At 52.0% G+C, this 27,860-nt stretch overlaps 1 protein-coding gene across 5 annotated transcripts; it reads right to left on the bottom strand.

Annotated features, from left to right (window-relative positions):
- Positions 1–2,803: 2,803 nt before the first annotated feature.
- Positions 2,804–26,196, bottom strand: Pou6f1 (POU class 6 homeobox 1). Of its 5 annotated transcripts, none has more exons than XM_075960675.1 (12): positions 25,922–26,196; positions 22,346–22,590; positions 20,937–21,077; positions 19,039–19,234; positions 14,302–14,423; positions 12,986–13,211; positions 12,218–12,468; positions 11,550–11,678; positions 10,801–11,004; positions 7,666–7,807; positions 6,767–6,935; positions 2,804–6,064 (listed from the first exon to the last, which is right to left on the bottom strand). In XM_075960675.1, exons 2-12 carry the CDS (start codon positions 22,448–22,450, stop codon positions 5,719–5,721), a joined length of 2,031 nt encoding a protein of 676 aa, XP_075816790.1. In that variant the 5' UTR covers positions 22,451–22,590; positions 25,922–26,196; the 3' UTR covers positions 2,804–5,718. The 5 variants fall into 5 exon arrangements, with proteins under 5 accessions (XP_075816790.1, XP_075816793.1, XP_075816789.1 ...); XM_075960678.1 differs by having other exon boundaries at positions 10,888–11,004; positions 12,218–12,471; XM_075960674.1 differs by having other exon boundaries at positions 12,218–12,471; positions 25,922–26,195.
- Positions 26,197–27,860: the final 1,664 nt, after the last annotated feature.

Here is a 27,860-nt window from a genome sequence, read left to right on the forward strand (position 1 = left end):
ACTGAATGCAGTTTTGCACTATGATATGGCTACAAGCCTCTGGGGGCCAGAGGTGGAAGGAATGTGGTGGTTTGAAAGAAAATGGCCCCCAAAGGGAGTGACACTATTGGGAGGTGTGGCCTTGTTGGAGGAAGTGTGTCACTGTGGGGTGGGCTTTAAGATCTTCCATGCTCAGACCACACCCAGTGATATTGATAACTTCCTGTCACCTGCATATCCAGCTGCAGAAGTCTCAGCAGCTTCTCCAGCACCATGGCTGCCTGCATGCCACCGTGTCCCACTGTGATGATAATGAACTAGACATCGGAACTTTAAGCTACTGAATTAAATGTTTTCTTTTATAAGAGTTGCCGTGATCATGATGTCTCTTTACAGCAATAGAAACCCTAACTAGGAGATCACTGCTGGTAAAAGAAGCTGACAAATTGATTTTAGGGCAAGAATTGTCCCTGACAGCCCCACATTCTCTTGAGGGGGGCATACCTGGGTGACTCCACACCAAGCCCTGCTTCTGCATTAACTTCCAATCTGTTTCCAGAAGACATCAGCCCTCAGCTCTGCCGTTCTCCTGATGGACAACGACCCTATGGAATCCCTGCATGACTGTCTTAAGGTGACTTCCCTGATCTGGTTCATCGGCCACGATCTGCCTGATAACCTGTTGGCAACACCAGATGATGAATTGTTCACAGACCAGAACAGTTTCATCCAAGACTGGACTAGGCTTGCAGGGGCAGCCGGGGCAGCGGTGATGACCCGAGGCATAGTCTTTAAGCAGAAGAACTTCAGCTCAATGGGCTGAGCTTTGCTTCAAGCACTCTGCTTGGGAAAGCCAAGGCTGTCAGCATATACACTGACCGTGGATCTGGGAAAGAAAGCCAAGGCTGTCAGCATATACACTGACCGTGGATCTGGGAAAGAAAGCCAAGGCTGTCAGCATATACACTGACCGTGGATCTGGGAAAGAAAGCCAAGGCTGTAAGCATATACACTGACCGTGGATCTGGGAAAGAAAGCCAAGGCTGTCAGCATATACACTGACCGTCGATCTGCTTTCATTGTGACTCATATTCACAGGGCTCTATACAGGGGAAGGGGGTTGCTGACCTCAGTAGGAAAAGAAATAAAAAATAAATCTTACCACTATTGGGAGCTATCTAAAAGGGTGGCCAATGTCCATTGTAAAGGACACCAAAAGGGGACCCCCTTGAAGCCAGAGGCAGCAGAGCAACTGCCGTGCCACCCAGGAAGTGGCCCTCGAACCAGTGCATCTTCTCTAAGTCTTGGTATCCCTGCTGGTTTACTGAACCATCTGGAATACACCCCAGGAGAGACTGACGGGGTAGAACAGGAACTGGCCACACAAGATGAGCAAGGACAGTGGACACTGCCAGGCGGCACACCCACTCATGGGTGTGGGAAGATGACTGGCTTTGGGTCTCTACCAACAACACCTAGGGGACCACAAAAGCTGCTGAACTCCTCAGACTCAGCTATCATGTTCCAAATGTGGAGAGATTAGTTAAAGACACCACTTCTAGATGTGCCCCCTGTGCCCAGGTAAAGCCCAAAGGGGCAGGAAGCATAGCTCAAGGGACCTGGGTTCGAGGGAATGGACCTGGGGAGCACTGAACATCGGACCTCGCTGAAATCAGGCCTACTGCTATGGGCTAGAAGTACCTGTTTGTGCACACCTTCTCAGGATAGGAGGAAGCCTACCCCACCCACACAAAACCTTCCTTGAGAATTAATTCTCTAGCCTTGGGGCCTGACAACTGCCTGGCATTCGTGGCCAAAGTATCTCAAAGTTTGGCAAAGGTATTAAATATTAATTGGAAATTGCATTGGGCATATAGGTCTCAGAGTTCTGGTAGGTAGAAAGGAAGAGTAAAACTCAAGACCAACTCCATTCCGAGATATCCCAAGCCTTGGATCAGACTCTGTCATCCCTTAACCCCTTGGGCTTGGGCAGGGAGGAAGAACTGATCAAGAATGAAGTGGAGTGAAGGGCTCACTTATTCTTGCCAGTCTAGGTTACTCCATTCAGACTCATCCACGCCAGGTGAGTGAGGGCAGCCAGGGACATGGCATGAATACTACTCCTAGAGGTGGACAGGGCAAGAGGAACCCTCTCTGCAGCTGACTCTTTAACTCAAACTCAGAGGCAGGCCTGTCCTGAACATGTGCAGGCTGGGGAAGAAGCCGCTAAGCACACAGCACATTTTAATAAAGAGCTGTGTAAATCAAGAGTTGTTACTGTTGATTAAGTCATGAGGGCACGGAGCCCTTTAAAAAGATGCCTGAGGGAGCATGTTTCTCTCTACCACAGAACACTCCATGTAAAGACATCCATCTATGAGCAAGAGGCCCTCACCAGATAGACACCAGGCTCCGTCCAGGTAGAGGCCCCAGGCTCCAAAACTATAAGCAGGAACTTTCACTTATTAAAAGCTGCTCAAGATGAGGGATTTTGTTACAGTCTGGATATGAACTGGAAGCGCACACACCAACAGCATAGCCTGTCACTGGGTCGAAGAAGGATGCAAAAGCAGCCTTGGCAGGAGGTTCTTAGACACTAAGTACCAGAAGGATAGTTTAGGAGAAAAAGGGCATGCCCTCTTAGCCCTGCACACCCCCATCCCCAGAGGGAGAGTCAAAGCTTGGAAGGCCCAAGCAGGATGGCGTGCTGTGGGAACCGGGCTCTGACCTGTCTGTCTCTCTAGGCAAGCCTTCGGCAGCAAAGGCAGCTCTGACTCAGCCTCGGCTCCCTCACATCTGAGATGTAACAAAATAGGCAGAGCAATACAAAAGAAAAAATAGTGTTTATTCGCACAACTACACCAAGTGCTTCTCCCCTGTTCTCCTCCCAGCTTCCAGGGGCAGTGCCCCCTGCGGGGAGACCATCAGGACGTCAACGCCAGAATCTGGCCTAGCAGGCAGGGAGGGAATCCTGGGCATAGGAAGGCGACTGGATTTTCAAGAACACAAACACAACAGGCTTTTTCATTCCAAACTCAAGTGCATTTACAGTTCACGTGACCAGTTTCTTCTCTGGACTTTGCTTGGATAAAAAACGCCATAGTTAGCGCAGGGCCAAAGAGCCCAGCTGATTCAGCAGGCCGTAGACAGCTCTAGTTTCCTGCCACTTCAAACTAGCCAACCACAGAGTTGACCATTTTCTGCCCATTCTCCTGTCTTCCAGAGCAAGAGAGCCACTGTGCATGGGCTTAAGTCCAGGAGGGTGCTTTCGAAATAAAACTGTTAACTCTTTTTTAGAGTCTAATGTTCCCCAAACCCAAAGAACAACAAAAACTACCTTGTAGGTTAGTGGCTCAGACTGGGGGAGCAGAGGCAGAGTTCATAGGTCAAAGTAAACTATACTTTGGGGGCACTTAATGCATACCTTGCACCTCGCATTTGGGAAGTCCAGCCTGTAAACATCCGGGCTCTCCTACTGTTCCGAATGCATCTTTCCTACACAGGAGAAAACGGTTTACTCTGGCCCAGCCTTGGGAAGACAAGTTTAGACCAAGGACGGGCTGAGAAAGCATGGCCAGGTTTAATTTAGATCATCCTCCTGCATGGCCACAGCATGTCCACACTTCATACAACATGCCACCCCACAGAAAACAGCACTCTTGAGTGCAGGTTTTGAGCAAGAAAAGCTGCATATAATTTCTCAAGTGAGTCACTCGATAAGCTCCAAGATGTAAGCATCCACACTGAAAACTCACGTGCAGTACCCTCCTGACTTCCCATCACACGGAAGCAGCTGGCAATCACAGTCGTCAAGGAGACGGCCTTCCCCCTCTGGGGACACGCTGTCCTGGGAGGCAGAGTCAGGAGAGCTGCGCACCTGCCTCCTTATTCCCTGCAGACCCCAGCAGGTTTGGTTGATGTGAATGCCGTGGTGTGTGTGTGTGTGTGTGTGATTCACATACTACTGTCCCCATCTCACTGGAGAGCTACCATCTGCTTCTCCATACTGGCACTGCAGGACCCAAGAGGAAAGGGGACAGAGAGGAGAGGAAGCGAGGCCTCAGTGTCTCTGCACTGTGATCAGCAGAGAAGATAATGTTTGTTTGACTGTCATTTCCTCAGGGCCGATCACACGAGGTGCAAGGTGGGCATCTAGACTGCAGGCTCTGTAAGGCTGAGAGTGGAGAAGAACCAAGCGCAGTGGCACGGTGGCAGGAAGGTCAATTAGGAGTTCAAGGTCATTTTCAACCACAAGTTTCAAGTCAGCTTGGACTAAGTGAGATCCTATTTCAAAAAACAAAACAACAAACCAAAATAAAAATTAGTGTCTGGTTGTCCTTATCCTTGTAGACAAGAACAGTCTACGTGGCAATTCTGGGGTCATTCAAGCAATTATCTTAGCTTTTTCCTGACTTCCTGAAACCAAATACTAATTAATTTTCTCCTTAGTGCTAGAAACTGAATTGGAGCCTGTAAGTGCTAAGTTCTCTTCCACCGAGCTACATTCTCCAGCCAACACACTGACATCAAAGGGCTGGCCAGCCTCCCTGTGGCTGGAAGCTCACTTAGAGACTTGAATATGATGCTAGCCCCCAGCATGCCATCACCTACAGAGGCAAAGTCCATACCGACCTGGGCACTCTTGGCTCAGAGGAGCATGGCAAAGCGGCCCGGGGCTTGTCACACACAGACCTGGTCTGCAATCTGACAAAGTAAAAACTCCAACATCCAAGACTTAAAGTTACAAAGAAAGCGAGAGGTAAGCCAGCCTCAACTAGACATCTTCCTGGACCATCATCTTTCTGAACATTGCCCTCCTCCTCACTCCGGCTCCTTGCTTTCTGGCTTCTCACTCAGTTTGTTCCTCTAAAGAGTGCTGGACTGAGATGGGTATGGGCATAAGAGAGGGTATCCGCGCCCCCTGTAGCTGCCTGTGTGAGTGGGCAGTGGAAATGTTCCCAAGCTGACAGCTCCCTAGAGAGCTTTCCTTGGGAGATGGTCACAGATGACGATTAGATTAAAATCTGGGTGGATGGCCTTATTTACTAAATTCCAGACCTGCGACAGACCTAAGACTCTCCAGGATGGGAGAGTTCGCTGTTGCTTCCCTTCCCACTTGGTTTGCAGAGGAAAGGTTCTGCATTAGTGCAATCCCACCCAGGACCCCAGGAGGAACCTCCCAGCATCTGACCCCACAGCTCTGGGACTTTCTGTTGGAGGTCAAGGCAGACAGTGAGTCACACTTCTGAACTTCATCTCCTTGGTCTTTTAAGGGGGTCAATGTGCCCGTGCAGAAAGTAAAAGAGGGCAGTGTGAGGCTGGGTGAGCTGTCACACTGGCACAAGCTCGGAGGGCAAGGGGTGGAGAGTGCCACCAAAAACAAGAGCTAGTGCACAGCAGTCCCCAAGAGTTGCTACAGCCCCGCCCCAAAGACAGAGCCTTTCTGGTTCCCAACCAGAACATACCCTTCAGAAACCATGTTGTCAAAGTGCTTTTTGAGAGAATGCCATAAATCCCCTCCTTCCATGTGCCCAGCCCAGAGCCTAGGGCTCTCATGCAGCCCCTTGGGCCTCCCCAGGGTGTGACATATTGGGCAGAAGAGGCAGGCATTGACACACATGCACAGGTGGAGTCTCATGACCTAGGGCAAGCTCAGCTGCACACGGCACTGCCGCAGTGACGACAGCCGGTTGCTGAGGGAACAGTAGAAAGTGCTGGAACAAGGGCTGAGAGGAAGCCCTAAGGGATCTGAAAGACGTTCAGCTTGCTGGTGTTTTTGAGCGTCTGGCGTCGATTACAGAACCAGACCCGTACCACCTCACGGTCATAGTTGAGCTCCTTAGCGATCTCGGTGATCTCCTGGCCAGTGGGCAGGGGGTTCTTCTCAAAGTAGGCATTGAGAGCCTCTATGGCCTGCGGCGTGAAGGAGGTTCGCCGTTTGCGTTTCTTGGAGGGCTCACCGCCCACAAACTCCATCAGATTCTGCTGGCCTTCCTGGTTCCGGAGCTCCGCCTCATTCAGCCACTTCTCCAGCACCGGCTTCAGCTTCTGGGCACTCTTGGGTGTGATGTCTAACTTCTCAAACCTGGAGAAGGAGCGGTGACAGTGTGGCTAGCTCTTCCATACATCTCCCATGAGGGAAAACATTACTCGCAGGGGCTCTCCCCTCCTTCTCAGTGTCCCCACCCTCCTGGCCCCTCGAAGCCCAGATTCCTCAGACTTTCCATATCCCAGGCATCATGAAGGAGAGATGCCCACAGCCTCTGTAGGCAGGCAAATGACAGCACACTCTGCCTTGACGAGAACTTTCACCCCCAAATTACTGTAGTCCTGAATCATCAAAAGACCCAAACGATGGCCTCCCGAGAGAGCCACTCTCCTCTCACTGCTCCCACGGCAGCCTCAGAACAAGACCTGCTGCACCTTCAAGCTGAGCCGACCTGGCAGGCGTGGGCGGCAAGGCAGCAGGAGCACACCAGGGGACTGACAGCCGAGGGCCAAGACCGAGCATGTTTCTAAGTCATAACTCTCTCCTGCTAGGAGGCTTCAGTGGCCTCCCTCACATGAACATCTAAATACTCAGCGTTGGAGTCTACCTAAACTTTAGAAGCCTGGGTCAGTCTTTGGCTACTCCAAGTGGCCATGCCCTCAGCAGGACAGTATTCCTTATCTGGAAGGAGTCAGCGTGAGGGGAAACACGAAAAGGGACTGGATTCCCGGATTCCCATGACAGCCGGCTATGGCACGGAGCTTTATCCTGGCTTTATCCTGGGATACTCGTACTTACCGGCAGATGGCTGATTGGCTGTAGGCTGGACCTTCTGTTGCAGTCAAAGCCTGGCCCACTTGGGTCTGTGTGAGACCCAGGGAGAGCCGCCGGATCTTAAAATTCTTGGCAAACTCCCGGATCTCTTCTAAGTTGATCCCGTCCTCATCCAGGCTCGAGGTGTGCGGCTCTGGGACAGAGGGAAGGACCAGGAGGAGTACAATAAGACAGCCATCATGCTACTCTGGGCCATGGGTCTAGCCTGGTGTAGGAAAGGGGATGGGGACCTCTACCAACAGACCCTCATCACCGCGTCCCCCTGACGAGCAGGACTTGCAAGAAAGGGCTCTAGAACAAGCTACTGAGGTGGTCTATTCTTAGGTCTAACTGCTCACCCTCTCCCACGCTCCCTAGTCTGGTCCCAGGCACACCGACTGGCTGTCTGTCTCTCTCAGAACTGGGTGAGACCACACTGAGCTAGCAGTGGCAAAGCGTGACTAGATGGACAGCTAAGCAGCCTCACTTCCACCATGTTCACAGCCACTCCAACAGGAAAGGGAGTAAGAAAGCCACCTCCTGGTAGAGGCTAAGAGACTCAGTGGGTAAAGACACTCGCCACTCAGCCTGAAGACCTGAGTGGGACCCACATGCACGCCGTGGATACTCACACCCCACCCCTAATCCCAAACAAACAAATAAATGGAAAAGAAATTGAGAATTACCATCTTTCTGCTTTGGCCCTTTACCCTTTCCTTTTGGACACCAGGAATTTATGGACTGACTTGAGACAGGGCCTCAGTAGGCTGACCTTCAACTCCTGCACTCAAAGGCTCCTCCCATCCCAGTCTTAGAGCAGCTGGGACTAGAGGTGCTCCCTCCCGGTACCCCAGATCCACATTCTTCTTCTTCGAGTCACTTACTCGAGACCAGCTGACTGACGGTAGGGGTCTCGGAGCAGGTGATCGGGATAGGAGCTGAGGCAGAGGGCTTGACTCCTGAGGCCGGGCTGGTGATGACCACTGCAGGCTGCGGCACAGCCGGCGTCGGCTGGATAGGCTGCACCTATGAGAAGAGACACAAGCTCCATGACCCGTGCCTAACTTAGGGGGTCGCAATCCCTGGGAAGCCAGCACCAGGAGAGAGATGGACAGGAAATTCTGAGCTACCCAGGCACTCCCACCTGGGGCCATCCAAAAGCAGAACTAGAAGCTACCTGATAACATTAACAAGAGATGGGTTTGCTCTCTCTCCGTGTCCAAAGCTGACCTCGAATTTATAATCCTCCTGCCTCCACCTCCCAAATGTTGGGATTACTGGTATGTATCACCACACCTGTCTTAATTCTTATTTTTTCTCTCATGCATCTGTGTTGCGTGTGTACATGTCTGCATGTATGTGGGTATACATGTGTGCCACATGAGAGTGGAGGTCCGAGGCTGACATTAGGGGTTCCACCTCATTCACCAAAGCAGTCTCTTTCAGTTGAGCTCACAACTCACTGACATGGCTGGCTAGTGTGGCTAGGAGACTGCTCTGGAGTCCTCTGCCTCTGAGTGCTGAGTTACACATGGGCCACCACACTCACCCAACATTTACCTGGGTGCAGGGGATCCAAATTCCAGTCCGCAGAGAGCACAATGGGCATCTGGACCACTGATCCATCTACCTAGCCCACAGTGGGCATCTGGACCACTGATCCATCTACCTAGCCCACAATGGGCATCTGGACCACTGATCCATCTACCTAGCCCATTTTTTTACCTTTTCTTTCTTTTTTTTTGTTTGTTTTGTTTTTCTAGACAGGGTTTCTCTATGTAACAGTCCTAGTTTTCTTGGAACTAGCTCTTGTAGACCAGGCTGGCCTCGAACTCACAGAAATCCGCCTGCCTCTGCCTCCTGAGTGCCGGGATTAAAGGCGTGCGCCACCACTGCCTGGCTTTGATTTTTATTTTTTCTATGATACATAATGTTGTAATGTTAATTAAAGTTATGTATCTTATTTATGATCGGGACAAACTACAAATATCTGAAATTAGCATTATTAGTATGACTTAAAGCAAAACCAACCAGTGTGGTGCTACACTTAAGTCCCAGCACTCAGGAGACAGAGGCGGGTGGGTCTCTGAGTTCTAGGCTAGCCTGGGCTACATAGTTAGTTCCAGGATGGTTAGGGCTAGACAATGATGCCCTTCCTCAAAAAACCAAAAACAAAAGCAAAACAAAATATAAAACCATAAGCGTTTTAGGAAATCCAGTTTTTTCCTGGATTTTCTGTTCTTTGGATTCTGTTTCCTGCTAGCTCTCAAACCTATCCCCTAGTCCCCAGGACATGGCTTTAGTCTTTCCCTAGAACTACTAGGGCTCAGAGAACCAGACAATAATGCTGTACCTGGCATGAATAAGACCCTGGGCTCAACCCCCAGCAGCATAGATAAAAAAGGAAAAAAGTAAAGGGGCGGATCTAAGATGCACATCTGTCAGCTGGAAGCGGGTCGAAGACGCACATCTGTCAGTTAGGGAGGGTCTAAGATGCACACCTGTCAATCTGTCAGTTGGGGGCGGGTCTAAGAAGCACACCTGTCAGTTGGGGGCGGGTCTAAGATACACACCTGTCAGTTGGGGGCGGGTCTAAGAAGCACATCTGCCAGTTAGGAAGTAGGTCTAAGAAGCACACCTGTCAGTTGGGGGCGGGTCTAAGAAGCACACCTGTCAGTTGGGGGCGGGTCTAAGAAGCACACCTGTCAGCCACTGAGAGCCTGGCAGCAGCTCCTGCCATGATAAGGGTCAGCACTACCGTCACAAGCTAACCATACACCAGAGTGTCAGTTCTTTGGTCTAATATTCATAAACTCTGGAGAGGATTTTTGTTTGTCTTATTTTTGTTTTTGTGTTTTAAGACAGGATCTCATAATGCAAGCTGAACTCCCTACATAGCCCAGGCTGAGATTACACATGTGTACCACCATGCATGGCAGAAGTAGGAATTCTGGTTTGTTTTGTCTTTTTTTTTCTTTATGTGCACAGGTGTTTTGCCTGCATATATGTCTGTGTGAGGAAGCCAGGTCCTCTGGAACTGGAGTTACAAACAGTTGTGAGCCGCCATGTGGGTGCTGGGAATTGAACCTGGGTCCTCTGGGAGAACAGCCAGTGCTCTTAACTGCTGAGCCTTCTCTCCAGCCCCCAAACTTAAGCCTTTTTTTGTTTGAGACAGGGTTTCTCTGTGCAGCCCTGGCTGCCCTAGAACTCACTCTGTACACCAGGGCTGGCCTCAAACTCAGGGATCCATCTGCCTCTGCCTCCCAAGCGCTGGGGTTAAAGGTGTCGCCACCACCACCCAGCAGAAGTAGGAATTCTTATAGCCACTCCCTTCCAGATGAGGCTAAGGGTCATTTACAAGTTTCTTGGAGGCAAACATATAGCATTAGACAATCGTGGGCCTAATGAGAGCGTATCTGGGAACTCATCCTGCAGACCCCTGCAGGAGACCACAGTGCACAAGACAGAGACCCCCACTCTGGCTGCATGCTTGTCCAGTTCCCAGGGACAACACATGCTACATTCAACTCATCCTTCCTCTCTGGAGCTGTCCTGACCCCAGCCTGTCGGGGCTCATTTGTGGGGTTCTACAGTCCTTATGCATGTCTCCCTCATACCTAAGGCGTCCTAGGGAGCAAGCAATCCCAGTCATCCTTGCATCCTTAGCATTTGGAACATAACGGGCACTCAAAATCTCTTCTAAAATGAAAACAAAGAAGAGTCAAAATGCCCAGTGTGTGGGGTACAGAATTCACAACCCGGGGCTTTTCTAGCTTTTCTAAAGTCCAATCTCCTGTGCTCACTCATTTCCCGTGCTCTCTGACCTCCGTGGGCACAGACACATGTTGCGGTATGTAGCGGCCTGAGAACGGGAGCTGTTTCCCTGGGCGGGGTAAGGCTTCTGCTGTGGGGGGTCCTCACTTTGAGAGGCGCCTTGTTCTCCCAGAAGTTTCAGAGGGAAATAGCCATGCTACACAGTATTGCCTTCCCATGCCCATCCATACCCCCAGCCCTGGTACCTCACTCTTAGCAGGGGACTCCGGTGTGTTTGGCTTCCGGACAGCCATAGGTTGAGGCAGGGGGCTGCTGGCTAGGGTTGCAATCACCTGGCCCTGGGCATTCAGCAAGAGTTGGGGAGTCACGGCTTGGACCTGTAGGCTCTGTGCTGGTGCCGGTGTGGCCACACTAGCCGAGTTCACTACCCACGGAAGTGCTCCAATAACCTGGAGAAAATAAGGCATGGTCCCCAAATTTGAGGGGCATGGGGCATCCAGGATCACCAACTCAAATCCCCACAGTTGCAGGCAAAGAGACTAACTCTGAGAAGCTGCTTAGGCATTCTGGCCTCTGCTTCTTCAACAGGCAGAGTACAGGACTCACACCCAAGGCCTTCCTTTCTTTGTTGTCCTTAGAGCTGGGATGGGGCAGGTGAAGGGTTTTTTGAATATCAGAGAACTGGAAACTCTCTGCTAGTCTAGCATATGTTAGCTGTGGGGTTTAGTAGTTCTGAATTTTACCCTTCTCTCCCATAAAACAAAAGATCCCCGGACAGGTTTGTACTCAGTGAGATAATACATGAGAATGCACGGAGCGTGAGGCCCGACCACAAAGCGGGAACTGTGTGTATAAAATCCCCCACTAGAGCCAGCGCTGGCAGGGTGGAGTGGCGACTAGTCAGCAGCAGCCCGACGCCCTGCTAAGACCACGTCCTCAGCCCTTCCTAGCCAGCCGCCCACAGCCACCGCCCCTCAGCCCTGCTCTCACTTGCCTGTCCCTGAGCATTGGTGAGGATCTGACTGCTGATCCCCGGCATGCTGGGAATGGCGTTGGTAATGACTGGAGCCGCAGCGAGGGAGCCCAGGATCTGGGTCTGTCCCCCGAGGGAGGCAGCACTGATCTGTGGGTAGAGGAAGAGCCTTGCTCAGAGGCCAAGGGGCAAGAAAGACCGTAGGGAGGAAAGAGGGCTGAGGCTTTTGAGCCGTGAGGGTGTCCACTGGCTAAATAGTCAAGGCTAGAGGGACAGACAAGTACGGGGACAGCGGGGAACCGGGGAGGGGCAGTCCCAGAACAGGTCTGGGAGGGCAGAAGACCAGACTAGAAGAACAAAAGTGCCCCCAAGTCATGCCCGATTCTCCGCTCCCAAACCAAGAGCCACACAGGATAGGTGCCAGCGTGAAGCTGAGCTGCTCCTGCGTGCCCCGCCCCCAAGGCGGGTCCAGCAGTTCCGTCTGGAGTATTTCCCCAGTCGTTGCTTGCTTTAGTCTGGGTAGGACAGGCTGACAGGTGCAAGGAGAAGACCTCAGAGGGAGCCCATCTTTGCTGATGCATCAAAAATGGCTGTATTCAAGGGGCTGGTCCTCCACTGTGGGGGAAGTTCCACCCTTGGCCCAAGCTTTGGTCCATCCCTCGGAGCCCTGGGTGAGGGCAGCAGCTTACGATCCCTGGGCTAAACGCGAAGCCGGCAGGCTGGACGGTGATCTGTGGAGTGGTGTCCACTGGCTTCGGGGTGGGGGCGGAGACGGTGGCAGCAGTGGGCTGTGGGAGTATGGCAGGCGTGGTCTGTAGCAGCGGCTGGGTCTGGAACAGCGTCTGGGGCTGAGCTGGTGGCCGGGGCTGGGTGGGCGAGGAGGCCTGGACTGGTGGGGCAGCTTGTACAGGTGTCGGGAGAGCGGTGTTCAGCACGGCAGCTGCTATGGAGCAAGGCAGAGACAGAGGCGCTCAAGGGCCGAGCCGTGACCCGGCTTGGTTCCAGTCCCAAGGGATCTGGTACGAAACTGACAGGACACTGGGGGCACTGGGCGTGGGGCAGCTGCAATTCCCTTGATTCCTGAAGGGCTGACACACGCCAGCATTGCTTATCCCCCCTCCCTTGGGTCAGCAGACATGTAGGTTCGAGAACCAGATGTTGACTCTTCTTGCAGTCCGTCTTGCTGGTCATGGGGTGGATGCTGGTGGGGGGAGGGGGCAGTCTCAAGCAGCTGGTTGCAGGAAGACAGGCCTGCTGGCCAGCCTGGTGTCCTGGCCTAGGGTCCCGAGGCGGTGCAGCGGCTCTGTGGCTGGGTGCCTATGACACTGGATCCAGAATCCAGAGTTGTTACCCCAGGTGGACTGCAGGCTCTGAGTCCAACATGGTAAGCACACGTGCAGGGGTGGCAGTGTAGGGTGGTGGGGGCCCGATGCAGTCCTGGGGAGAGTTGCCGTTACCTTGGAGCCCAGCTAACGGTGGCTTGAAGACTGCCGCGGTAGGAGACGCAGCGGCCAGTCCAGGGAGGGCAGCCACGGCTGCTGTAGGGATTGTCCACACGGCCAGCCCCTGCTGCCCAGACACCTGACCTGCAATACTGATGGGGATAAGAAGAGGTTGAGTAACCGCCCCTGCCGGAACCACAACTCCTGTCAGAACTGTGGCTAAGTTTTCCTGAGTCAAGACCTGCAAAAGCAAACAAGATTTCAAAAAGAAAAGAAAAAATAAAAAAAAAATCAACATCCACAGCGCAAATGAGGGGCCTCTTGGACCCAGCTGAGCATAAGCAAGCATTCTGAGGGCAGGGGGACAAAGGCCCCAGGAAAGCAAGAGCAGCCCCAGCCGAAGGCCTAACCCACGGTGTCTGGACCAGACTATCCTGCCTGCAGAGAGGCGCCCAGGAAAAGGCCTGGCCCTGCCTCCAAGGGTCAGGGTGCACGCCCCCCTGCAGTGTGCTGCCTCTTAGACCTTCCCGGGGCGTGTTTGCAGGTACAGTGTTTGTTCTTTCTCATTGTTTCCTTTAGTTTTTGAGATTAGAAAACAATCACATCATTTCCCCTTCTTTTTCCTCTCTCCGAAGTCTCCATTTTTCAGCTCCTTACTCTCTTTCATATGGCCTCGTTTTTTTATTAGTGTGTGTGTGTGTGTGTGTGTGTGTGTGTGGGTGTTCCCAAAGCCCTAAGTACAACCTGCTCAGCCTGTGTAATGTCACTTGTAATGTGTGTTTTCAGAGCTGGCCATTTAGTGCACCCACTGTTTTGCGGCCAGGGAATGGGGGCCACAGGCTGCTCCCAAGTGGTCAAGGGCCACAAAGGCCTCCAAGAGGCTCTAATGGGGGGCACCCTAGCTAGAAGCCTTGGAGGTTAGTGCACGAGCAGAGGTCACTCAGGCTCCGCTGGCCTGTGGGATTCTATTGGCCCCTTCATTGGTTGGGCAGTATTATAACTTAACTGAAGACTGGCCAGTCCATTAACTCTTCCTCTGTTGAAGGGGCTGACATGGGTGCTTATTCATTTCATTATCAGATAAGCACAAATTCTCCCAGGAAAGAGTTAACCCTAATCCCCTCTGGACCCAGGGAAGCTGTCCAGCAGCAACCCACACATCCTCTTCCCTGATCTGGGGCAGAGGGAGCCTGGGATACCTAAGTGGGCGATTTCTTCCCTCAAGCCACAGCCTCCCTCCTGCCCTGCCTCATGCGGTTTCCAACCCCATGGCCACCCCATGCTTGCTCCTGCCCACTGCCCTCTGTCTGGTTCCCGGATGTGGCCCTTACCTGGGGGGCAGTTTGTAGGGCCAGAGGCGTCAGGGTCTGTGATGCCTGAGGCTGGCTTGGGGCTTGGCTGAAGGTGGCAATGGCTGGGGCAGGACTCGGAGGGATCCCGGGCAGCGACTTCACTTCAGGTGACATTGAGAGAAAAAAAGGACAGGAGTGAGCCTGGTGTGCGTGGAGGGTGACCGGAGCATCCAGTCTGCAGCCCCATGCTCTACTTCTGCATAGTCTCGGGCCAGCTGGTAGCCTTCCCTGGCCCGTGGGGCAGCTCCCCGAGTGCTGCTAGTAATGCCTAGAAGGCTGGAGAGCCCTGGGCCGCACCAGGAAGGGAGATGTTGTCTTCCCACATCTGTGGAAGGGAATGTCAGGCTCTACATGACACTGTGGTCTGTCACATAGCAGCTGAAGCAAATTATGTCATGGATGGAAAAGCCAGAGCTGAGAGAAAATAGCCGCTGTCCTAGGCTCAGACAGTGACTGAACTGTCCTGTTTTCAGAAGCCTGGGAAGGGGCAAGTCCTAAAAGTGCAAAATCCCTGAAAACCGGGCACATCGTTGTCACACTGTAGGGTCACGGCAGCTCCTCAGGCCACTCAGTTTTTCTCTGCTGTTCAAAAAGGGCGGTTTCTCTGAGCTTCCAAAAGAATGTTCCAGGAACTGCAAGCTTTCACCTCCTCTGACTTGGTCAATTCAGGAATTGGGGTGCCCTGCCAGGAAACCTCATCACAGCCCGCAACAATGAGACAAAAGCTATAATATCATAAATCAGACAAGAATAGGAATCTAAGACTGGGGATACAGCAGGATAGTAGACTGCTTGCCTGGATGGATGGAGGGATGGATGGATGGATGGATGGATGGATGGATGGATGGATAGATAGATAGATAGATAGATGGTCCAATCTTGCAGAGAACCAAGTTCGTATGTTGTTCTCTGGCCTCCACATGTGTACCTATCATGTTTGTATTTGTGTGTGCACACACATAAATAATAAATCAGTGAAAGGAAGCACAGAAAGTGCGAATGTGATAGGGACAAAAGCCTACCGCAGAGAAAGGAAACGCCGGTCTATTAGGGCGCAGTTTCAAAGCGGGACCACAGCCAGCGGTGTGATTCTCTAACCCTAGTAAGTAGGAGGCTGAGGCAGGAGAACAGAGAATTCACCATGAGTTCAAGACCGGCCTGTTTTACAGAAAGATGGGACACTTGTTTCTACGCAATACCACCGAGTTTAGATTAGTCAGCTTTTGTTTTTTTCCCCTTGAGCCGGGAGTCTTGCGCTGTAGCCCAGGTTGGTTTTGAACTCAGGTTTTGAACTTAGCCTTGACTCCTCAGCAGTCCTGTTGCCTCAGCCCTGCCTCAGTGTGGGGATTACAGGCCTGGCCTGTATACCTGGCTCCACCTTTATCACTGTTCTTTTCTTTTTACTTGCTCAGACTTCTGACGGACCCACCTCCACCTCCTAACTCCTGGGATTACCTAGGCATGTGACCGCACCCACTTGTATGTGGTGGAGGGGATTGAACCCAGAACCTCATGCAGGCTAAACAAGCCACACTAGCAAGCCACAGGCTCAGTCCCTTTTCGCTGTTTTTCTGGTTTATCAGGAGAGCAGCACCTTAAAGCCAGGGTTCCTCCCGCTCCTCCTCCTTTGCTCTTGGTTCTTTTGACACGGGGTCTCTCCTTCCTATTTACACCACACTGGCCTCGAACCCTGCCTCTGCCTCCTGAGTGTTGGGATTAAAGGCGTGTGCCAGGGGCTGGAGAGATGGCTCAGTGGTTAAGAGCACTGACTGCTCTTCCAGAGGACCCGGGTTCAATTCCCAGCACCCACATGGCAGCTCACAACTGTCTGAAAATGCGGTTCCATGAGATCTGACACCTTCACACCAATGAACATAAAGTTGAATAAATCATTAAAAAAATTAAAAAATAAATAAGTAAAGGCGTGTGCCACCATGCCCAGCCGCCTTCTCTTCTTATTGTTAATAACTGGTCTTTTTAAAATTTCCTTCTACGTCAATAAGTGATTCTTTTTTCTGTGAGACAGGTCTCACACTAGAGCCGGTGCTATCCTGGCAACCACTATCCAGCCTAGGTGGGTCTCAGGCTCTCAGCTTCCTCGGCGCCACCATTATAGTCTTGTGATACAACACTCAGTTTTAAAAAGTAGTTTTTCTTCAAAGGAATTTTAGTGGACCATACTATAAAGTAATAAAGATCAGTACAAACACACTGAAAGAAGTACTGTTTCTGAGGATAAAATAGCCGAGGGTGGCCCGAATCCAAAGCAGAGGTGTGAGAGCATGTCAGCACAGGAAATGGGCATAGCGCGGCGTGGGGAGACGGCTCGGCTGTTAAGTGCGCCGGCTACACTTGTGCAGGACCCTGGTTCAGTTCCCAGCATCCACACGATGGCTCTGTAATGCTAACCATCTATAAAACTCCAATTCCAGATCAGATGCTGATATGCTCTCACACCTCTGCTTTGGATTCGGGCCACCCTCTTCTGACCTCTGACTGTCCCAGGCACACAAGTGGTACATGCAGGCGCAACACCCACACACAGAAATAAATCTAAGAAAAAAATTAATGGAAAAAAAAGCAGATGAAAGAACACGGGGTGTGTCTCAATTCCAGAGTCTACCCTCCTGCACCACAAGAATGGAGAGAGCGTGTGACGAGGACGTAGTCAGAGGGACACGAACCACTAGACTATTCACCCTGAGGTTCCTATTACCTGGGCTTGTTTTGATGGTTCCATCCCGTCTTAATACTGCAGCTACCGAAAGGGCCCAGTCGGTCTCCGTGGACAGCCACTTAGACAGTCCCACTCACTCAAATATCCCGTCACCTGACTGCCCTGGCTCACACTCCTCGACTCCGAGGAAGCCGTCTATGAGAGAAAACGCTCACCACTATAACACTTGTGCTATGGGGTGAGAGAGCAGGTCTGGGTCAGGGGAGAATCCTGACACCAGAAAATGGGCAAATGGGTAAAATGGGCACTGTGGATAAACCCAAGAAACTCCCTAAATTTTTCCAAAAAAGATTCCATTCCACATGGCCCTGTGAGTCCAAAGGATGGCAGGGACAGCGACCTTGTCTGTCGTGTCCCATATCTGAAGCCCTCTCCTTTAGAAGCGGGGAGGGGGGTCATCCTGGCCTCCATACTGGAACAGAGTTTTCTAGGCTGGGGGACGGGGTGCTCTTTTTCTTTCTCTCTCTCTCTCAGAGGGAGAGTAAGTGAAGCCGCTAGCCTGCCGAGAGCTTGCGCACCCATGTCCAGTACAGGAGAGGGAGAGTAAGTGAAGCCGCTAGCCTGCCGAGAGCTCGCGCACCCATGTCCAGTACAGGAGAGGGAGAGTAAGTGAAGCCGCTAGCCTGACGAGAGCTTGCGCACCCATGTCCAGTACAGGAGAGGGAGAGTAAGTGAAGCCGCTAGCCTGCCGAGAGCTTGCGCACCCATGTCCAGTACAGGGAAGGTTAAGGAGCAATAGAAGGACGAGGACATGGGACCCAACTGCCAGTCACGACATTAGTAAACTCTCGTTCTCCAACAGAGAAACTTCTTTTTGCAGTGGGTGGGGGCTGATCCAGACTCACAGAGGGTCAGAACATGGAGAGGAAGAGACCCTGAGCTGGTCAGTCCTAAGCGAGACATTTGTATCAGCGCCCGGAGGCTAGGGAATAGCTCAGAAGAGGAGGCTGGAATGGAAGAGCCAGAGACTCTGGGATGCTGGGAGTCTGCTTTCTGGACATGACACAGTTATTGCACTTAGGGACTAACTGTAGCTGTGGTTACCTGCACAAGACCAGGCCTGTCACCAATACATCAAATACCAGCAAGGGGTCAACCCACCTCTTACTGAGGAACTATGGGCCACAAATAAGTACTGGTCAGTTCCTTCAGTGGTATAGCCACTAGTAAGTTGTCCACATTCCAGTAACTAACCCTTCACACATGCTTCTGCAAGCAATGACAGTTAAACTTGACGGCCTTTAAAAAATATAAAAGAACAGACAGCCAAGTAGAAGGGTTTCAGTGGCACAGGGAAGGTGAAAGTTCAGGATACACAGGTATAAGAATGTCGGAGAATCAAAAAAAGAAAGAAAGTCCGAAGGCTGACAGAGATGGATTGTGGGACTTAGGAAAGTGGCGAGGAGGTCCAAGGATCCTTACAAAATGCAACAACTGCTGGTGAAGAAAGACAAGGGACGGCCCCCACAGCTAAGCTGCCAGTGACTCTCCAACTGCGTCAGGCCAGGAGAACTCACCTCACACCCTGGCAGCAGTGTTGAAGGACGGCACCTGTAAACCCGGTGGAGGGAGGTAGGCAATGTCGGGTATCACCTAATCTGATCCTTAGCTCAAGGGAGACAAGATGTCCTTCCACCCTCAGCTCCTGGGATCTCCCAGCTCTGCTATAAACGGGATTTAATTGGAAAGCTGGAGGGATCCCGAGAGTCTCTCTCCTTCCCTGGCTTGGGCAGTCTAGTGTAGACCTAGGACCCTCTCTAGGTCAGACGTGCCAATCTTCACCCAAAGCCATCTCAGTTCAGGCATGGGTGCAAAGAAACCCAATTCTAGATATAAGGAGGGTAAGGTATTCCTGGAAACTGGCCAGCATTACAGACTGTGGCCAGAGGCTGCCAAACGGGCAGGAAGACAAGGACCTAATGCCACCAGGGCCAGCTGGGCCATGAGAGAGAAGCAGCAGATTAGCGATAGCCTCCTACCAGTTGCCTCTGCAGAGTGGTCTGGGTCGCGCTGCCCGGCTTCAGCAGCAGGTTCGCCAGCTTCGGCAGGGCCTCTACTCTGGGAGCCGTCAGCAGCCACGCTCTCCAGTCCTTTGCTCTCCTCCTCAGCCGGGAGCTGAGCGTCCACCCCGACTTCCAGCACTCGGATGGTCTCATGGCCTGACATCACAATGACCTGCAAGTAGAGGATGGGGGACAGCGCTTGGGAAAGGAGCCAGCGCTCTGGGGATGGGAGGATTCAGCATGTGGAGGTCTCATAAAGAGAACGGGCACTCTGAGAAGGCCAGAATTTGGGCCAGGCTACTGTCCCCGATTCCCAACAAGGAGCTGCTAGAAGCAAGCAGGCCCTGGAGGCAGAAAGAAAAGTGCCACAGAGTCAAACCATTTGGAGATATTCCTGTTTGTTCCCCATCTTGGACTTATCTCAGGAAGTGGGAAATGGCTCATTCTTGGAGCCTGCAAGAGCATCCTCTCGGATACTGAGGTACTAGAGACCCGGAAGAAATCTGTCCTAACTTCCCTTAGAGACCACCTGGAGGTTCCCAGAGTGGGAGTGTGGGAACTGAGTGTTCCACAGTGTTCTACAGTTTGTCTTTATTAACGTTGTGTGTGGTGTGTGCATGCTCTTGTGTGTGCACACATGCACGCATGACACAGTGCTCACACACCTTCAGGGATTCTCTCCTCTCACCTTGCTGAGTACCTCCTCCAGGAGGTTCTCTCACTCATGGGAGGGCTGAATTACAGACACACACACCGCATTCAGCGTTCTTATGTGGGTCCTGAGGATCTAACTCGGGCTGTCTATGCTACAAATGCTTTACCTACTGAGTCATGTCTCCAACCCTTGAGTAACTTCTAAACTCAGACACCACAAGTTCCCTGCAAGCTAAGTTCCCCAAAGAAGTGTCAAGAATCACCAAATACAGTTTCTCCTGCCCCACCCTACCCTGTTCTGTGGATCCCAAGGACCTCATGTCCATTGTCGGTGTTCTCAAAGGGCGAGGGCACCTTCTGCGAGTCCCTGCTCAAACACCCTGCACACCCTGTACAAAGCTCTTTATTCCATCACTGAAATGCACCATCCTGGCCCTTCAGAATCCCCAGTGAACCCCATATGTGAGAAAGAGCTGTGTCCATCATCAATAGTGGTTAGAACCGCTCCAGCCCTGCAGCCTGGAAACTGGCTCTGCCATAGACCGACCGTGCCAGAAAAGGCTTCTGGGAGCCATCAAGAGGAATGAATATATACCACAGCAGGTTCCTTTGGCAGATTCGACCTTGACCTGGGGGATTTCACTACGATTTCATTTCAAAGGACGCTGATTTGTTTTCTTCTTTTAAGGCATAGTATTTCAGAAATCACAGAAAATACATAGAAGCATAAAGAAAAACTAAGTCACCTGTTCAAACACGTATAGGTATTTGTGTACTTTAACAGGTGTTTGAGATCTTACTTTTCATTTTATGTGTATTCATTTTAGGTGTTTTGCCTGCATGTATACATATCTGCACACCATATGCATGTAGCACCTGCAGAGGCCAGAAGGGGGCATCGGATGCTTTGGAACTAGGTTGTGAGTAGCCACGAGGGTGTGGGGACTCAAGGCCACGTCCTCTGCGACCAGCCAATACTTTTAACTGCAGAGCCATCTCTCCAGCCACCCAGTTGAGTTTAATTTAAATTTCAAAGTTGCAACTTAAGATCCCAAACTCCGCCCAAGAAATTCTAGTAGACACTCCTTTGGGCAGGTCGAGTGATCATAAACTTTAATAAGAGACAGACAGTGAGAGGCCCCATTATGTCCTTCTCCCTGGCCATACCACCCCTCAGGCCACGACCTTCAGCATTCCCACTTCTCACCCCCAGGAGATACCTGCTCATTCACGGTCAGAGATGAGTCAGAGCCAGCTCCAGGATCCATGGTCACTGCCGGTGGGGTGGGTGCCAGTCCCCACCTAGTGCATTCTGGGTAGGAAAGCAAAGGCTGGTGAGCTGCAGCGCTGAAGTTTCGAGGCTGCCTAGAAAAGTCAGAAATAGAACAGTAGGAGAAGAGAAGACAGGCTCTCCTGAGAACACAGAAAAAACAAAGCAAGACGCTAAAAATTTTGAAGACTCCAGCATCCTGGAGAGCCCGCACCCAGGGGAACCCAGAAGATCTGTGTTTGGGAAGGCAAAGGAGAGAGGGAGGTCATCTGTCACTGGGGTCCCCCAGTCCACAAGAGTCTAAGGTGGAGCTAAGAGACACTTGGAACCTTGGGCAAAGGCGAGGGGAGGGTTCTGGACATCAGTGTTTCCCTGGGCAGCTTCCTGAAGAGGCAGTAGAGAGAATTCAACCCGGTGCTCTGACTCTCTGGAGCTAGACCAAAAAATGCCGCTTCCTAGACCCCTCCCCACAGCCCTTGGAGCCTCCGATTTTGGTGGATTTTGAGAGACTCTGCAGGGATGGCCCAGGGACCATGTTGTCCGGTATACAGGAGGCAATGTGTTCCCAGCGGTGGCATAGCCTGCCAGGAGCACGAAGCAAGAGTGGGTGAACCCCGTGTGAGGACAGGCTGTCTGGCTGGAGTCATTTTTTAAAAAGTAGGCAAACAGATTAGACATTTGTGTAGGAGAAAAGGTAACTGACATTTAGTTTGGGTACCTGCTGTAGGATGAGTGTTTTATGTGACACTGACATGTTACTCATCTTCACTCTGGGGACTGGGGATGTTATCGTCACACTTGAGGGAATCCAGAACACTGTTCTATACCCTACTTTACCTTTTTCTCCTGTAAGGTTTTTTGTCATCCCAAGGGCTGAATCTAGGGCCTTGAACAAATTAGTCAAGTTATATGCACATCTACAACACTGGACTATAACCAAAGCCCCACAAGCCTTTTCTAAACTGAGGTAAAATTCTGCTATGGTCTGAAAGCTTGCCTCCCTCTCAGTTCATCTGTTGGAATCATAAGCCCCGAGGTGACAGACAGAAGAGATGCGAGTGTCTGGGAGGTGAGATTAGGAAGGCAGGCTAGTTCACTAGACAACTTGACCTCTGCCTTCCAGCCTCCAGTGTCAGCAGCCGTGAGTTTCTATTGTTTACCAGCTATGGGGAGGATACTCTGTTACAGCAGCCCCAACAAATATAAAGTCACATGCAGAGAGCTCACCAGCTTAAGTATTTTATTGTATTAATCATCACTCTCTCTGTGATGCAGGGGGGGGGGATTGAACTCAAGGCTTGGTGCACACTAGCAAGTGCTCATCATAGACCAGGCTAGCCTAGAACTTCTGAGAGCCACTTCCCTCTGACTGCTGAGTGCTGGGATTAGTGGTGTGGGCCAGCACTTCTGGGGTTTTAAAGCATCTCTTTCAGCGGGATTCTGTACACTCACGACGCTGTGCATCCAGGAGCACTTCTAGTTCAGGAACACGAAACTCCACTGGCACTGCCTCTCCCAGCCCCTGGGAGCCTCTCATCTGCTTTCTCTACAGATTTTCCTACTGTTCCTGGATTTACAGGCTGTAGGGAGGTGCCGTGTGGCTGCTGGAAATGGAACACAGTCCTCTGTTGGAGCAGCAGGTGCTTGCAACTGTGGGCCACCTCTCCAGCCCCCAAGGGAATGTTTTTGGCCAGGGTTTTTCTGCATCGCTAGGCTAATCAAGTGATCCCTACATTCTTGTGCCGCTATGTCCAGCTTTAAATTGGTAATATTTACGTAACAATAGGGCCTAGCACGCAGACACTATATCAGTGTTACTCTTATTGTTCTGGTTTGCATGTTTGTTTGTTGAGACAAGCTGCATGTATTCCAGGCTGACCTGGAACTCCCAACCTAGCTGAAGATGACCTCGAACTTCTTGTCCTCCTGTCTCCCAGTCCCAAGTGCTGGGGTTATAGGTGCACTAAGCTAATGGGACCTTGGGAATGGAACCTGGGGCTCCATGTAGGCTAGGCAAGCGCTATCCCAGCCGAGTTTCATCCCCAGTTCTACTACTGCTCTTATTTTAACTGAAACAAAGCATGCATACAAAACGTTTCAAATCATAAAATAGTATAAAATATAAATGGTTACCATTATGATTTTACTTACTTGTTTACTTATGGGACAGGAAGGTGGACCCAGCGCATGCGCTCTGCCGTGGAGTTACAGCCTAGCGCTAGTGTTATAATGACACGGTAATGAAGCATGGAGGAAATGTGAGTTTACGCCAGATTGTTTTCTTTTCTTTTCTCTCTCTGCTGATCTCTCTTTGGAGACAGGGTCTCTGCATAGCCCTGGCTGTTCTGGATCTCACTCTGTAGACCAGGCTGGCCTTGAACTCACGGAGGCCAGCCTGCCTCTGCCTCCCAAAGCTACGATTAAAAGCATGTGCACCGCACTCGTGTTTCTTTTTTTTTTCCCTTGAAGCAGAGAACCTTTAGAAAACACGTTTCTTTCTTTTCTATTTCTTAATTTTCATTTCTGGGTTTGAATTTTCCCTGTGCATACTAGGTCAGTGCTGCACCACCCAGTACCACACACAGCACCACCACCACCACCAACTTCTTCTTCTTCTTCTTCTTCTTCTTCTTCTTCTTCTTCTTCTTCTTCTTCTTCTTCTTCTTCTTCTTCTCCTCCTCCTCCTCCTCCTCCTCCTCCTCCTCCTCCTCCTCTTCCTCTTCTTCCTCCTCCTCCTCTTCCTCTTCCTCTTCTTATTCTTCGTTTGTTTTTCGAGACAGGGTTTCTCTGTAGCTTTGGAGCCTGTCCTGGCACTAGCTCTTGTAGACCAGGCTGACCTCGAACTCACGGAGATCCGCCTGCCTCTGCCTCCAGAGTGCTGGGATTAAAGATGTGCGCCACCACCACCTGGCTATAGCACCAGTGTCTTCTAATTTGTGATATGTACTTTCTCCTTACCATCATTAGGCTGAGTGTGTGTTCATGTGTGCATATGTTTGAGTGTGTGTGTGCGTTCAAATGTGTGTGTGAATTGTACAGATGTAATACACTGTTGAGCTCTATCTCCAGACTTTCTTTCCTTTGTTTTTGTTTAGTATTTTGTTTTTCTTGTTGTTGTTGTTTTGTTTTGAATAGGGTCTTTCTGCACAGCCCTGGCTGTCCTGGATCTCACTCTGTAGACCAGGTTGGCCTCAAACTCAGAGATCTGCCTGCCTCTGGCTCCTGAGTGCTGGGATTAAAGGTGTGCGCCACAACTGTCTGGCTTTTTTGTGTCGTTTGTTGCTGTTGCTAGATTTTGGTTCTGCCTGTTTGTTTTTGACATTTGCTGCTTTTCTTCTTTTTTGACATTTATTTCTTAGTCTGTGTGTGTATACCGTGCTGGAGCCCGAGTGCCACGGTGTGCCCGTGTCACAGCCTGTGTGTGAAGACAACTTGTGGGAGTCATTTCTTGGATTCTACCATGTGAGGTTTAGAGATCCAACATCCAGTGGCAGGCTTGGCAGCACAGGCCTTTACCTGCGGAGCCAGCTAGCCAGCGCCCCCTTTCTGTTTTGTATTTATTGAAGTTGATGTTTGTTTTGGGGCTTTTGTGTTTGTCTTTAGTTTTTGAGGCAGTCTCACTATGTAAATCTCTGACACTCCTGCTTCATCATCCCCTCTGCCTGGGTTACAGCTCTGAGCCACAACCTCACCTTTCCTTAGCTGCCAGTAGTGCCTCAAGGAGGAAAAGAAAACCAGGGTTCTCTCTCTCCCTCCGTTCTTCCCTCCCTCCTTCCATTCTACCTTTCCTTTTCTCCCTCCCTCTCTCTGCCTCTCTCCCTTCTTTCTCCCCTCCCTCCCTCCCTCCCTCCCTCCCTCCCTCCCTCCCTCCCTCCCTCCCTTTCTTTCTCCTTCTCTCCCCCTTCCTCCCTCTCCTCTGGTTTGTTTTGGTGTTTATGATCCATTTGCTCACTCCTGGACAGGTGTGGGGCTTTGTCTTCGTGTGGCCCTTGCTGGTTATAGAACCAATTAATGTAGTTCTACTGTCTGGGTCACACAAACATCACCCTGAGCACCAACTTCAGTCAAAACATATGAGCCTCTCTCTAGTCAGTGTTGACTGGCGTGGATTACCAAAGTGACAGGAGGAGGTATGGAACTGAAGATCAACCTTCTGTTTTACGAGCAAGAACTTAGAGCGAAGAGGCTGCAGTTTCTCCATCTCTGCTAGAGCTTCCTGTGTTTGGCCTAGCAAGGCTTCTTGACAAGCTTTTATTTCCTCCTGACAGCCGCAGGGACTATTCTGTAAAGGTTTTAGGCTTTCCAGCCCAGCCCAGGTGGCGATCTGAGCGCTCAAGTGGGTTAGAAGCCACTCTGGAGAGCCCTCGGCCTTGCCAGGTGCAAATGTCCCGGGAGGACACACGGGGCCCATTTTATGACATTATTAATACTAATACTGTCATTAAATATTTATGAAGTGCTCACGCTCTGGTCGACGGTGACCCTCCCACCACTTCCCCATCCTTCCAGCAACAGCGAGGTCTCTACCCCAGAGTCCCTGGCGCCCTTTCTCCGGGGGAGTGGTGACAGGTCGCCCAAACCCAAGCGTCCGGGTCTCCAAGGCTCTGCAAGCCTCTTCCCGAGACTCAACCCGGGCTCTAGGGCAGGGCGTCCTTCTGGCAGCCGCCCCTCCACGGGTGTCCGCGGGGCACCGGGGGACCAGGGCGCGGCCCGGGGTCTGCGGCCTCAAGTGGACAGCGCGGCCGTCAGCTCCCACAGCTCCCGCCTCCTGGGCCGCAGCCCGCCGCCCCGGCCCCGCGCCTTTTTCCTCTTTATCATAAATATATAAATTATGCTAATTACGGGCATTGCATATTAACCAAATCCGAAACCTCCCCTGCCCGGCCCCCTCCCCCTCCGTGCAAAGCCCTCCCCGCCCCGGACCCCGCTACTCACCGGAGCCCGAAGCCCAGCCTCCCGCTCCCCGGCTGCCCAGCGGCCACCGACTAGACACTCATGTCCCTGCCCGGGCCAGGGGGCCGCGGCCGAGGCTGCCGCCCGCAGACAAAGAAGCCGGAGCGGCTCGGCCCGGCTCGCTCGGCCCAGAGCCACTCGGGACCCGCCGCCCCCCGAGCCTCCCGCCGGGGCTGGCAGAGCGGAGCAGTGGTGGGTTGCTGGCCACGCGCGGGCCGGGACGCCGGGGGCGGGGGCGGCCAGGTGCAGTCCCCTCCTCGCCCCCTCCTCCCTCCCCCCCTTTCCCTCCTTCTGCTACTTGGATTTTTTTAGCTGCTGCGTCATGAGCATAATTTATGCAAAGCGCTTTGCCGCATGCTGCACCTCCCGCGCCAGCCGCCGGGGGCGGCGGTCAGGAAAGGGAGGGGGTCTGGGGAGCGGCGAACGGCTCGTGGGGGTGGGGAGCAACCCCAGGCCCCGCCGGGACTAGAACCCAGGGCCTGTGGGGCCACTTGACTCGACCCTCTCAGAGAGTAGCACTGGAGTCTCGATCGGTGGCCCCGGTCACCTTCCCTGCAGCCGAGGATTGGGTCAGTGTCCAACTGTGACTCTCCCGGTCGTCAACTGCCTTTCTCAACGGAGAACCTCAAGTTCACGTCTATCCTCCAGCCTGGGAAAGGAATGGGACTGCGGATGACGCTCAGGCTCAGTGGAGCAGGGCCTCGGGAGCAGCTGTGCCCTCGTGGTATATCCCAGAGGGGACCAGGGTCCCGAACGCTCCGAGCCGCTCACCTTCCCACCTTCCTGGAGGGGCGGAGTCCTAACCACAGCCTGCTGGCTAGTTAGGATCGAGAAGGTGTGAAAAGAAAAAGTTTGGTGTAATAGAGAAAGAAAAACAAGCTCGGTGGTCGTGGTGCTAAGGGAAGAGAAGGCTTAGAGGCTGAGATGGGGACTGCGGACCGAAGGTTTGGGAGGTAATGAACAACTGGAAGGAAGATCAAGGGGCGGAGGGGGGGGAAGAGGAGGGAGGTTAAAGAAGCCAGAGAAGGTGGATTCCAACAGTTAAGCGGCTTGTTGTCAATCTAATGTTCCCCTACACCCCACCCACACCCACGTTTCTTGGATGACCTGGAGGTAGATGGTGCAGAAGCAGCATTAGGAGAAAGGCAGTGGAGAGCCAGACAGTCCCTTAAAACCCCAGTGGAAGGAAGCGCATAGCCCAGCAGAGGAGAGGGGAGCGGTACCGGGTGGTTTCGACCAGCAGCTACACTCCAGGCTGCCTGGATCTTGCTGGCACCCAGAGGCTCTCTGCTCACTGAAGTTTGCGGCAGAGCTGGGCCTGTCGCTGTTTCCTGGGGCCAGTGAGGAGGCACGCGGACTAGATGGATAAGGACCAGAAAGTTTGGAGTTTCATCCCAGCTCTTCCACTGGCCGTCCTGGCAGCATCCCCACCAGTAGGACCAGCTACTGAAGAAGCTGAGAATGGACTGAGCCCGTGAATTAGGGACCAGCCTGGACAACAAAGTCACACACACACACACACACACACACACACACACACACACACTCGGAAAAAGAGCATGGGGATGTAGCTCAACACAGCTCTGGGGTCAGTCTCTGCCTACACATTAAACTGTGGGTGACAGTATGTGCCTATAATCCCAGCACCCGGGAGGCCAGCCTGGTTACATATGAGTTCCCAGGCCAGCACATGAGAAGATTTTGTTTTAAACAAGGGGGGGGAGGGGCTTGAGAAATGGCTTAGTGGCTAAGAGTTCCTGGTGCTCTCGGTGAGTTCAGATCCCAGCACCCACAGAGGGTGGCTCACAACCACCTGGAACTCCAGCTCCAGGGGACCTGGAACTTTTTCCTAGTGGGTACTAGCACATGCTTGGCACACATACAAATACATAAATAAAAATAAGTCTTAACTAATTACAAC

Source organism: Microtus pennsylvanicus, chromosome 2, assembly GCF_037038515.1.
Source record: "Microtus pennsylvanicus isolate mMicPen1 chromosome 2, mMicPen1.hap1, whole genome shotgun sequence".
Taxonomy (NCBI): domain Eukaryota; kingdom Metazoa; phylum Chordata; class Mammalia; order Rodentia; family Cricetidae; genus Microtus; species Microtus pennsylvanicus.